This window comes from Syngnathus scovelli, chromosome 7, assembly GCF_024217435.2.
Source record: "Syngnathus scovelli strain Florida chromosome 7, RoL_Ssco_1.2, whole genome shotgun sequence".
NCBI lineage: Eukaryota > Metazoa > Chordata > Actinopteri > Syngnathiformes > Syngnathidae > Syngnathus > Syngnathus scovelli.
In genome coordinates this window covers 13431809-13444652 of record NC_090853.1, presented here as the reverse complement: position 1 = coordinate 13444652, position 12844 = coordinate 13431809, and the positions used below count along the sequence as shown (strand labels likewise).

Sequence of the window (12844 nt, the reverse complement as noted above, 5' to 3'; positions counted from 1 at the left end):
AAGAAAGAAGAATAGGAAAAATAAAAACAACAAACAATGATAGCAACACTTTCCAGTGAAGATGAGGCATTACCTTAATACCCCAGATCAAACTTATTGTGTAAGCGAAAAACCTGCTGGCCAGATGTTATTAGCAGGAAAATTCTTACACGGTCCCTTTGCCTTAAGGCGACCAGAATGCTATCAATAAAAACAAAAAGAAAAACAAAGAAACAGTACATCAGCGTATCCATTACTTGCGAAGCATATTTGATGGTCAAATCAACAAGTTTCCGTAATACATGCTCAACAGAACAGCATCTACGCAATCCACGTCTCATTATCATTATCACATCTGTCACGTCTAAGAAGTTGTATATGTGCTCGCATTTTCGTCAGCTGCTGATGTTCTAGTCTGTAGGTGAGGTCTGTCACACACACTGGCGCACACACTCGTGTCCAGTTGGCAGGCAGCATCGGACAACTCTCGTGACCACAAAACCATGATCCGTACTGAACAGGCACGTGCACTCATAGGATGCAGGTGAGGCAGTGCCTCTGAACTTCTGAATGAAGTAGGTCCCGTCCGATGGTGCAGCCATGTTGGTAGTAGAGCCCTTACACCTTGAAAACGGCTCTCTCATCCTGGCACACAGCGGTGATGTCCAAAGCTCCCATCCAGTTTCCTCCTGGAGAGCAGTCATCGTTAATGCATTTGTGGGTCCTGCAACCTTGGGTGCAACATGTGTAGTCAGCAAGACTTGGAATGGTCCCTCCCGTCGTGGCTGGCCCAGTTCCTTCCTTTAATGACCTCGATGTAGACCCAGTCTCCTGGATTGATGGGGTTGTCGACCTGTGAGGAGGAAAGATCAAGCGGCAGTAAATTTGTCTTTGACACAGTTTGAGCGTCCTGATCATATAATCTGCCAAGGACTGCTCTTCATCTGTTGTTTGCAACTCTCGTAGTCAATTGTAGTGCCCATTTAACTGGCAAATAGGAATGTTTGCGGGAAGAGTTTGAACACTTCCTAATGATTCCCTTTAACCAAAAACTATTTATGACAGGGGCGTTCCCATTTATTGCCTCCTGGTTTAAAAGAGATTGTCTTACCCATGCCTTCTTTCTCCTCACACGCTCGCATCCACACAGGGTGTGAACACACACACACACGCACACGCACCCACGCAGACAAAGAGATTCTAATCCATCTCTCATGTAGCTTCTCTTGATAGAATCTCCTATCGGTAACTGTATAGCAGACGTTTTAGCATATAATCCCATACTCTGCTCTCTCACTTCTACTTTTTCATGTCGGTGCAGTCGTAGGTGGCCCCTATTGCAGTCATTGTCTTGTTAACTGTCGCCGTGTGGCTCCTATGCATGATTGTGTGAATGTCAAAAATTGAACGTACCTAACTTTCTGACCATCCAACCTCCACTGTGGTGCAAAAAAACTTACTATTGTATTGAGTAGGTACATTGAGCAACCTAGCTTCCTCCTGACTGCCAAATGTCCTGTTCTAAAATTTATATAACTCGACCTCTACGTCTTAAGCTTGATGAGCCAAAATATAAGATCTTGCTCTTGTTTCCTACCGTTTTAGCCTATTTGTTTTATCCAAATCCATTCAATCTCTGATTATAATGCTTTTCTCTGTAGCCCAACGGATTTTTCACATTTTTATTTATTTATTTATTTATCAAATCTCCTCAGTTCTGTCAAACTCAGTGCACAATGAACCTCCCTTCCACTTTGAACCAAGCTTCACCAAATTTGGGAACGCCGTAGCAAGGAGTGCGATTTGGTTGTCAGACACTCCAAGTCCATATCTTTTTGCCGCACTTCACCCTATCAAGTTGGTGTTCTTTTGTTGTTGCTTCAGAGCGACCCCATCCATCACTTTTGAATGAGTCCATTGTTCAAATGAGTCAATTTTCATCATTGTGAGTTCCTCCGCTTTTCACTGTCTTTTCCGTCCCCGAGGATGTTGTATTTCCTCCGGAGTGTACTTGTCCTCCTCCAAGCACAACAGCAGTCTTTTCTTGTCCTTCGCCAAAGGTCAAAGGTGCTTCAGAGCCAGGCACCATTTTGTGGTTGTTCACGGCTGCAGGCGAAGTCTCGGATTGGGTTTCAGGGACTCTGACACTGAGAATGACAGGCTGGGACGTTAAACTTGTAAGACTATCTCCAAATGTAGCTGCTTCCATCAATTTGCTGGTAACATTTATTTACCAAACTTCAAATTCTCCTAATAACAGCGGTCTCGTTTTTATATCGTAAATCCTGCAACTCATCCTATTTTTGAGCTACATTTTATCTATAGTTCCAATTTAATCAGACAGTATGTTGTCTTCTGTATCATTATTGAAGATCAACTCATCGAGGTCTGCTTTCCACATCAAGCCCTGATCTGTATGTCTTGACCTATCACATGTTATTGTCATGCTTGCTCAAAAATGTGACTTAGAGTATGGTGCTGTGAATTCTCAATCTCCCCAATGAAATTGGATCCCACCTCGTAGTTCTTATCTTTCTCATGTTCCTGTTAGCCTGCAATTGTCCAAATCAAAAATGTTTTCTTTTAACTGTCTTTCTTTTGAACCTCTAAATCTCTCGTGTTGCTAAACTATCTACACCAGAACAAAAAAAAATTACCACAATATAACACCAAATGTATTCGAAAATTCATTGTCATAAAGTGTTGTATTATTACTATCTTCCACTATCTGTCCTACTCACTCCCCCCCCTTTTGAGGCTTGGCAACGCCCATGCCTCACACCTTGACAAACTTTTTGGGAGAATGCGTTCTTTACTACATACGATTCCATCATCATTTAATTTGACTTTCTTTCCAAAACGCTTCTCAATTTCTCAGTTCACACATCTTCTACATGTGTTACTGGTTCTCCAGTTTTTTTTGTTTTTTTTTTTTCTAGTTAATTATCAATCCAAAAGCTACGTGTTTCTTTCTAACATTCAACCTGCTCAAAATCATTCTTTCATCAAAGTCGCTCTACTAATTTTCCATAGTAGTCGCCAACAACTTCAACCATTCAACCTGTAATTTCTTTTCATTCAGGCTATCATTCATCAATGTTCATTTGCATCTCACACGCAGTCTCCAAAAAGGAGTCTTTCTATCACATTGGTCCCAATTCATCCAAGCTCACCACACAACATTCATATATCATTTCCAACTCAGGTTTCCTGGTAGAACAATCCACCAATTCAAAAAAAAACTTAACTAAAACAAACAATTGGCAAATTAATCTGAATTTTTTTTTTTCTTTGTTTTTAAATTTGAAGAACTCAATCTCTCAGATTTAGCTTGCATTTAGAATTTTGTATAATCTTATAACACAACCAATCAATTATTCCTATTAAATGTAGCATTGCAAAATCTTAAATTCACAATTTAGCTTCTTCCAATTCCTGAAAGCATGTTCTGTCATATTTTTTTTTTTTCTTCGAATTTCTCATGTGGGCTCGACACTTAACATGCACTAGTGTGGATTAGTTCCTGCTTGCAAACAGATTTCTCTCTTTTTCCTCTCATTTTTATCTTTCAAAATCATTTCTGTTCTGCGGTGCAAATTGGATAGACCACAGTCTAGCAAAAAAATTTTTTATACTAAAACTTTAGCCAATGTTCATCATTTTAACATATACGCACACACATGCACAGCTCTCGCATGCAAAAGGTAGTTCCCAGCAACAATGATTCGTCACAGGCTGGCCATTTCCTGTGGTCGATCATGAGCTGGTCCCTCCCATGCACACGAGGACAGCACATTCTAATTTTATTTATTTATCTTCTAGAAGCAAGTTGCATTTCTTTACCACTTGATTTGCATATTTTAACTTCAGTGTAACACAATTTGAGCTCTAGTCATTTATAATTTGGGCATACAAACAGCATTGTCATACTTCTTGGATGGACAGGATTTCTAATAATCTAAAAAAAATTCTAATAATCTGACAATGACATGTTTTGCTGTCATATGGGCATCTATTCTTTCTTTCTCTGTATGAGCATAAGCGGTCAAAGAGGAGGAAGCTTGTCATGCTAAAAATTTTGCTTTTCTTCTGCTACTTCCTCCACCCTTTGATTGATATTGTTTTGCAAAACGACACTCTCGTGCGAAGTGTCCTCGTCTCCCACAGTTCCAACAGTTGTCAGAATCTCGTGGGGGTTTTGAATTATATGGCGGCCTGCGACCTTGTTGGCCTCTACCTCTCCCTCTAACCTGCTGGGACCCTTGGAAGAAGACTGTTGTATCTTCATCTAGTTCATCATCATCATTATCTAGATGAAATACATCAGAACTTTTGCCTTTTTTGATCACTTTTTCAGCATGTCTGGCCCATTGCATAGTTGTTGTCACACTTGCAACATCCACTTCCACCAAATGTTTCCTCACCCAGTTGCCTATTTCAGGGCGGAAATTAGTGAGGAGCGCATTTTTAAGCTGTTGTTGATAAGCACTCTCAGCTGTATCATTGAATGGGATGCCACTATGTACCCAGAATTCTTTTTCAAATCTCATTTGAATGGCGGCCTCATCACTTTTCAACTTTCTATCTTTTGTCTTTTGGATTTGTTCTCTGCTTTCTTGTGAAGCTTTCAACCACACTCTAGCACTTCTACCACTTCTTCCACATTTCAAATTTCCTTGTACTCCATACATTTTCTTCCACTTCAGCATGTATTGCATACAATTAAGAAATCTACTTGCCATGAACCTCTCGTTTTAAAGAAGAGCAGAGCAAGAGATTTACCGTTCTTATTTCCCATCTTAATTTTAGTAGCTTAAGGTTTTACAATTTTTTTTCAATTTTTTTTTCTTTGAGGATCCTCAATGCAGGTTTAAATTGACCTTTCAACAAATTACTAGCCTGTTTTATTGCCGTGGATCAACGCTAGAACTGCTTTTTAGTCAATTTATCCTACCAGTCACACACTCAATCACACTAACTCCAGCGCTTTTTTAGGCCTCATGGCTCGGACAAACCAAAGCCGTATCTCATAGCTCGGATAAACCAAAGCCGAATCTCATAGCTCGGACAAACCAAAGCCGAATCTCATAGCTCGGACAAACCAAAGCCGAATCTCATAGCTCGGACAAACCAAAGCCGAATCTCATAGCTCGGACAAACCAAAGCCGAATCTCATAGCTCGGACAAACCAAAGCCGAATCTCATAGCTCGGACAAACCAAAGCCGAATCTCATAGCTCGGACAAACCAAAGCCGAATCTCATAGCCCGGACAAACCAAAGCCGTATCTTTAGCGCTTTAACTTACTTGTCCCCTGGTTCGTTGCACCGCCGGATCCCGTCAATCCACCTCTGTCAGACGAAGGCAGACCTAAGATGCTGGCCCAGCGAAGAATTCTCTTCCCAGGACTTTCTTTTCCAGGTCCTCCTAATGGACGCTGGCTTGTCGACAATGCAGCACGTCCTCCTTCGCCGGTCAGATGGTGGGTATGAGGATCCCGGGTTTCGGCACCAAAATGTTAGAGATTTGCTCACTCCAACTTATTTTGCAAGAACCAAACAGAAGACAAGCAAGTTCTTTTAGACACCTGCAGGTGGAGAGTCCATTCGTCGCTGTCTGAACAGCGATTATCGAATGAAGTCTGAAAGGTCTCCTTCCTGCAAGGGCATATTTATTAGGAGGAACAGAGTGGGGGTATGAGTGGGCTGAATAGAAAGCCCTTGTCCTCTAGTCTAAACATCTCAGGGGATGTTTTACGATCTTGTGATAAGGAGGACAAGGTAAGGTATTTATTACCTGTTGCATTCCAACATAATCCTATGATAAAGATAACCTGGAAAACCCTAACACTCAGCGACGACTATAATCTACTTAATGTGCAGGGAGCACGAGCAACACACAAGTAATAATAAATAAAATGTGACCACTCACAGGGGTAAAGTTGGCAATGCGATACAAGCTATAGGTAAAGCTCCAGAGAAGACATTACCCGGAAAAAAAAATCCTGAAAAGGGTGATGCTACAAGATGTCATCAACAATGGCCCAGGCCCCTCTAGTGGCCGGAAGAAATCTCTACAGTACACGCAGCAGCTCCATTTTTTTCGTTAGGAGCCAAATGGACTGCATTTGACTTAAAAGCGGCATCATATGCATTTCTTTTGTCCCGCATAATGAGGATTTGTGTATAAAAAGTCATATCTCCAGTAATATCCATTTTGATCTCCTTCTGTCTCTTTGTGTCAATTGTGCTGCACTTTTTTTTTATGCCTGACGGACGAACATGCCACTCTTCACCCCAGTGTCTGGTCACATATTCCTCCGACTAGCAAAGCGGTGCTGCACAACTGCCGTCCACAACCTTTTTACTAATGAGTGTATAAGAGTATTAGACGTCACAAAAATCACGAAAAATTCACGGATACGTCGCACTGGACTTCAAGCCGCAGGGCTCAAAACTTGTGCAAAAAGTAGCAGCTTATAGTCCGGAAAATACTATAGGTTACCAGTTGGCTTTTAAGTTTAGACTATACGCACACGCGTGCCACACATCAAACTTAGTAAGTACCAAATTGTCCATAACACCATGATGCTTACCATTATTTACTGGAATGTTTTAAACCAGTGGTTCCCAAACGTTTTTTTCAGCGATCCTTTTTTTTTGTTTTTCTTCTTTTTTGCTTCAAACCACTTATAGTTGTGTTCGGATAGTGGATCAATCACGGAAAAGTGGATTATCAAAAATTACATGTTAAGAGCACATAATTTGCACGTATGCACATATTAAGTCCTCATTTGAATCAATTTTAAATTGTCATACATTTGGTTAGGAAGTGTTTAGTCCTATGTGGCAGCCCCCAGTGACACTGATGAAAAATTGTGGCCTCTTCTACCATTTACGTTTCCCATCTATGCTTTCGACCATTCATATGTTACTAATTCTCGCGATGTGTGTGTTTTTTTTTTTTTTTTTAATTCCCAGCAGAGTTCCATAGAATTGCATTAGACATGCCAAACCCTCATTTGTCTTATTTTGTTTTATTCAGGAGAAAGTGTCTGCTTTGGAAAATCAGGCCAACCAGTTGGGCCTCCAGGCATCTCAGGAATGTGAGCATCTCGCCAAAGACAGGACCATCACATTGCAAATGCTCCAAAAGGTACATGATTCAAATGCTGGCTAGTTGCAGTAATGTTAATGCAAGGATGCTACAGATCTGGCAAGAATACAGATTTGAATGCAGTTTATAAGACTTGTCTTTGTAATACAGGAGAAGGACAGGCATACTGCTTTGGAGCAGAGGTATCACAGTTTAACTGGAGGAAAGAGCTTCCCAAAGTCCCCTACAACCATGAGAGAAGTAAGATATAATACTGTTGTTACCCAATGAAAAGATACACTTCACACCCATTAACCCCATACAGCTTTGCTTTGGTGACTAATGATTGATTGACTCTTGCATTTCTGTGATTTGTTACTGTGATCTTATAGTACCTATGTGTTTGGCCATCCGCTGATGGGGGTGTTTGGTACCGGTGTGTTCGGCCATCCGGGGGGGGGTGGGGGGGCTACTGGTGTGTTCGGCCATCCGCGGAAGGGAGGGGGCGGCTACCGGTGTGTTCGGCCATCCGCGGACGGCGGGGCGGGGGCGGGGCAATGACATACCAGCTCTGCCGAGCCCCTGAATCCGACTCACCGAACCCCTGGGGTTAACCCAGGTTACCACTGGTGTAGATAGAGCCTTCTCCTGCCCCCTCTCTTCTCCTGGCTCCTCCTTGTCTGTCCCTCTGGAGGTGTGTGCTGTCCTTCTGCTTTTACTCCTTACATAACCTCTAAATGCGCAATTCCCTCTCCATCTTCTGTGTCTGGCACAATAGATATGTCGGTCAGTAGTCTTAACCCATCTTACATCAATGTTTCGTTTCTCACTGTAAAAAGGTAAATCTAAAACTGTTACTTAAAGATGAGGCACTTTAAGCGAATAATATAAATGTTATGGAATATTACCAGACTGTTTTCCAAGGCCTATTGAGACACTTTGTAGTACGATGTAGTAGAGTTGCACTTCGTGTGTTGCCTCAAAACGGAAGCCACATATTATCGTTTTCACGGAGTGGCAAAAAGTAGCTTTTTGCCATAGAAAGGATTAACGTCACAGTCAATGTTGTTAATAGTCTAATGTCCAAGAAATCAGTTATCCTGTCGATCGGTTTGTCTGGTTACTGCTACAGGTGCACGTTAGGGCCTGGTTATAAAAAGCAAATGATACAGTCCATTTTACTTTAAGAAAACAAGTAATTGTGTCTGCAGTAATTTCTACTACTTTATTCAAACTGCAGGGGAGCTACATTCAATGAAAGATGAAGTAAAACGGAACAGGATGAACATGTTAATGCTACTGTGAGAAACTGGGCCATTGCCGTAGACACGTAGAATTAGTATACAGGAATGTAAAACAGGGCTATAGCGGCTGGAGGGCATAAAGTGTACCGCAGTTGATAGGAACAAGATATTCGAGAACAAATTTAAAAGTCTAAAAGAATGTTTCATCTTTGCTCCTTGCTATTTTAAATGCTTTCTAAACTCTCCATTGTTTTCCTCTTCATTTTCTTTTCCATGCCGCACCTGTCTGTCTCTCTGCTGCTGCTGCTCGATGGGCTCTGCACTACCAGTCTGAGGGCATCAGGCATCCACTGCTCAAACTAGATTTAGAACAGTGGTACCAGGAACTGTTGTCAGGTTCCAGCCAGCTCTGGTGTCCCTCTCTGCCAGCCAAGTCTATGTCTGGCCGCAGGCCCGCGCTGCAGGTAGAGGGTCTTCTTTCTCTTTTCCATTTATCCTGTTTTTTTTGTTTGTTTTTTGCACATGATGGTGCATTTGCAAGGTTAAACCTTGCTGCTTTTTCTAGCTATTTCATTTCTGTATACAACCGATAGGGCTCTATTTTTGTTGAACGGCATAAATTCAGTTTGATGGGTGGCACAATTCTGAGCCAGAGGTGGGTAGACAGGTGTTAGTTAATTTGCAGCCTGTTGTATCTGCGGGTGTGCAAGCTGCGCCTCTGTGGGAGTGTTTATAGCCGACTTAAGTCGCTGCCAATCAAAGTGGCTCCTGTCATTCCCTTTAAACCTGATACAACTGACACTCTCGACTGAGATATCTACTGTATGTATGGAAGAGGACAACACATATTTGCTGCAAACTGTGTGTAAGGGAGCTTTGTTTCTGTTCTAGCCATGTTGTGGGAACCGACAATGTGAGCAGCTATACAGAATGAGCTGGTGACAACCAGTTGTGACTTAAAACTCAGGGTCTGCCTCGATCAAATTCATCAAAATCACAGTAGACCAGTGGTAGGGGTGTACATTTCTCTAATAAAAGATGATTTGATACGTATCTCAATTTGAGTCAAGGTTGGTGGAACGATTCAATCTGGTTTGATTGCGTTGCACTACAATTCAGTTTGATATGGTATTGCTCAGTTCAAGAAGGTGCGATGCAATGAGTTTTTCATTTTACATATGAATTGCTGTAAATGTGGCATTTTCTTCAAAGATATACAGTGTCTCTCACAATAAAAAAAAAAACTATTTGATACATACTCTATCGCAGTCTAATAAATTCCTATGGAACAAATCAAATAAGCTCGAATTGATGTACTTTCGTTCAAAACAAAATCGATTTTCTGATTCAAATCGTTTTTTGTTGTCGTCTAACCTATGGTCAGTATGTAGTCATAGTCTGAGCAGGTGTGAATTTAGATCGACTTTCTGCGGCAAATTGGCTCTCCGTCAGGCGAATCTCCAAGGACACTCCCTCTTTGGACCAGAACGCCAAGCTTGTCGCAGGCCAATCGGGCAAATTAACAAAGAGGTGCAACAAGTCTTGCGCTTGTATCAAAATCAGAATCCGCCAACATTCGCACAGATGCACTGTCTACAAAAATATAGCCCTGAATGTCAAGCGCTAAATAATGCTGCATTCCACTCACCCATACTGTCTTTAAAGCAAGCTAAAGCTATAAAATTCCCTCTCATGTGATAGTAAAAAGCTTTTGCTATCTCATTGCTAACGCCAGCGCAAGTAAAATGGTAAATGGACTTACAATTATATGGTGCTGTTTTACACCACATGGTGCCCAAAGCGCTTTACAATACCTCACATTCACCCATTCACACACACATTCATACACTAATGGAAGGCTGCTACCATGCAAGGCCCTGCCAGGTCCACACTGGGAGCAAATTGTAGTTCAGTGTCTTCGTAGACACAGCTTCTTCCCCCAGGCTGTCGCTCTGATGACTCTGAGTATCACTGTGCAATAACATCCTGTTCTCGTCACGTAAACGTTATTTACCTAAATGTTGTATAGAGACTGAGATCAACCGGAGTCAAAATCCCTGTTTGGCATGCACAAACTTGGTCAATAAAGCTGATTCTGATTGCTCAAGGACATTTCGGCGTGGTCACCAGGGTTGAGGATCGATCCCACAACATTAGTAGAACGTTTTATTGCTAATACAGTTAACTTAAACAGGATGTGATTGCAGCATCAAAGTTCCATTTATTAAATCAGTAACTAATGTCAACAGGCTTTCTTGATTGTATAACAGTCTCGCATTGTGATTGAAAGTGGATTCATTGCCTCCTTTCACAGCTTTTCACAGCAATTTCCCTCCAGGTTCAAACATCTCATCTATGATTGGCGTGACCGTCACACTGAAGTCCCAATACGTTGCAATAAATTCAACTTGCCAAACTACAGGTCCTCATCCAGGTTTGTGTTCTCCAGGTGTTCCGCTCCAAGCTGGAAAGTGATGCAGGACAATCTCCTCATTTAGTAAAGTCTGGATCCACTCAGCCGGAGGGAGCAGCAACATTGGGCCGCAACACGAGCTCCAAGGTAGTCTTCTTCTTCTTCAGCAGTAATTGCCTTCCTGTGCCTGTGCCTCATGCCAGAGAATCTTCTGACGATATCGACTGCTCATTCTTTTTAGAGCCCTCTTCTAGCCCCTCAAAGCTCTAGCAGTCTGCCCAGAAACCTGGCTGCCACCATGCAGAGCATCGAGACCAAGAGACAGCTTGCTCTGCAGCAGAAAGGTAAAGACGTACTGTATTAATGTTTTTTCTTTATATATCTTTCTTGAGAATGTGTGTGTATGTATATATATATATATATATATATATATATATATATATATATATATATATATATATATATATATATATATATATATATATATATATATATATATATCTCAATATGTATATACATACATATATATATATATATATATATATATATATATATATATATATATATATATATATATATATATATATATATATATATATATATATATATACGTATACATTCTCAAGAAAGTGAATATTATATTGATGTTGAACTTGACACCCAGCATCACACGTGGGCATTATGGGCATTGAAACATTTAGATTATTTCTTTAAAGTTTCCATTTATCTGAGGATATACTTAAAAAAATGCTAGAACTCTCTTGTCTTACTTGCCTGGACACTTAAGGATAGGGACAGTACTTTAAAAGTCAGCAGGTCTTGTTCATCTTTTATAGTGCTTCATACATCTGTGAACAATAGACAACAATATACGTGTGATCCTCCTTTGCTGTCATGCACCTTTTCTTTCGTTTTCTGAAAATACAATAATATCAGTAATAGATAATAATAATCTAAAATGTTTAAAACAATATTAATAATAATGTCTATGTCACCCACCTATTACTCAGCGTTATGCGTACTTGTGGAGTCTAATTCAATTCAAGACTAGAAAATTGCCCTTTACATTTTTGCCTTCACAGAGGCATGTTAATGGTCATTCATTAGAGGCATGTTAATTCAACATGTATGTATATTTTTTTTATTCAACATATATGTATATTTTTGTTTGTGTGGTTGTAATTTATAATAAACCTGGAGGACTCACACTGTGCACTGAATCCTACATGGGTATTTTTAGTTACCTTTCATGGATCTAAATTAATCTTAAAGGTGAAACAAGTCGCTGGTTATTCATGTCTACTATTTGCCAGTCAGCCATACAATAGGTGCATGTTGGCACCAGGCACACTGGTGAATGTGTAGGAACCTGTTCAAATGCCAAGCGTTTTTGTGATTATTAAAAAATGAGACCAAGAAAAAGCACATTATTAATGGGATCTATAACATTAAAAACTCGATTGAAAATAACAACTGAAACGACGAAAAAAAACATAATTGTGGCTTAGGGTTAGAGTCTGATTAACCCCACCGAAATATTTTGTTTCTAGTAGTTTTTTTCCTGACTTGTTCAATCAGAGGCACTTAAAAAGGTGACAATTTGATCATTCCAATTTAACATGATTTTAAATGTGATTGGATCATTATGAAAACAGCCAATCATTTTATTTCAGTTGTTAATTTTAACTTCCCTCTCAAAAAAAAAAAAGTTGCACAGATTATAGGTGACATGGTGGAAGGTGTTTGGAAATTATTTTTGTTGGTTTCATCACAAAAAACTGCCATTTGATGGAAATGGTGTGTAGACATTTTATATCCACTGTACAGCAGCATGTACAGATTTTTTACAAGTGTCTGTTTTTGCGGACTTCAGAACCTCAGGCCTCCAGTCAGCCACCCATAGAGGGAAGATCATCAGGTAGTCTTTGAAACAGTTTGACCTCAAAACCACCAAGCTGTTACCTTTACTCTCTTATCCAGCAATTGTATTGTTGACACTACAGTGGGTGTTAATTTATGCCTCTGACCTTCAGTCTCTTCCATGCCTGTTGTGTCATTTACTCCCAAAGATGCTCTCTTTTTTCTTCCTTTGGTAATAATAATTCCTGCATGTT

The 12844-nt window shown here is 40.4% G+C and overlaps 1 protein-coding gene across 16 annotated transcripts in view; it reads left to right on the top strand.

Moving 5' to 3' along the window:
* phldb1b (pleckstrin homology-like domain, family B, member 1b) overlaps positions 1-12844 on the top strand; it is a 154998-nt gene that overhangs the window by 118954 nt on the left and 23200 nt on the right. For 14 of the 16 annotated variants that reach the window (XM_049725637.2, XM_049725640.2, XM_049725638.2 and 11 more), the window contains 5 exons: positions 7023-7133; positions 7245-7334; positions 8647-8781; positions 10767-10877; positions 10972-11074. In XM_049725637.2, coding sequence (XP_049581594.1) covers positions 7023-7133; positions 7245-7334; positions 8647-8781; positions 10767-10877; positions 10972-11074 — 550 coding nt within the window. Of the gene's footprint in view, positions 1-7022; positions 7134-7244; positions 7335-8646; positions 8782-10766; positions 10878-10971; positions 11075-12603; positions 12649-12844 lie in introns of all 16 variants that reach the window. The other 2 variants (XM_049725643.2, XM_049725645.2) reach the window with 2 other exon arrangements.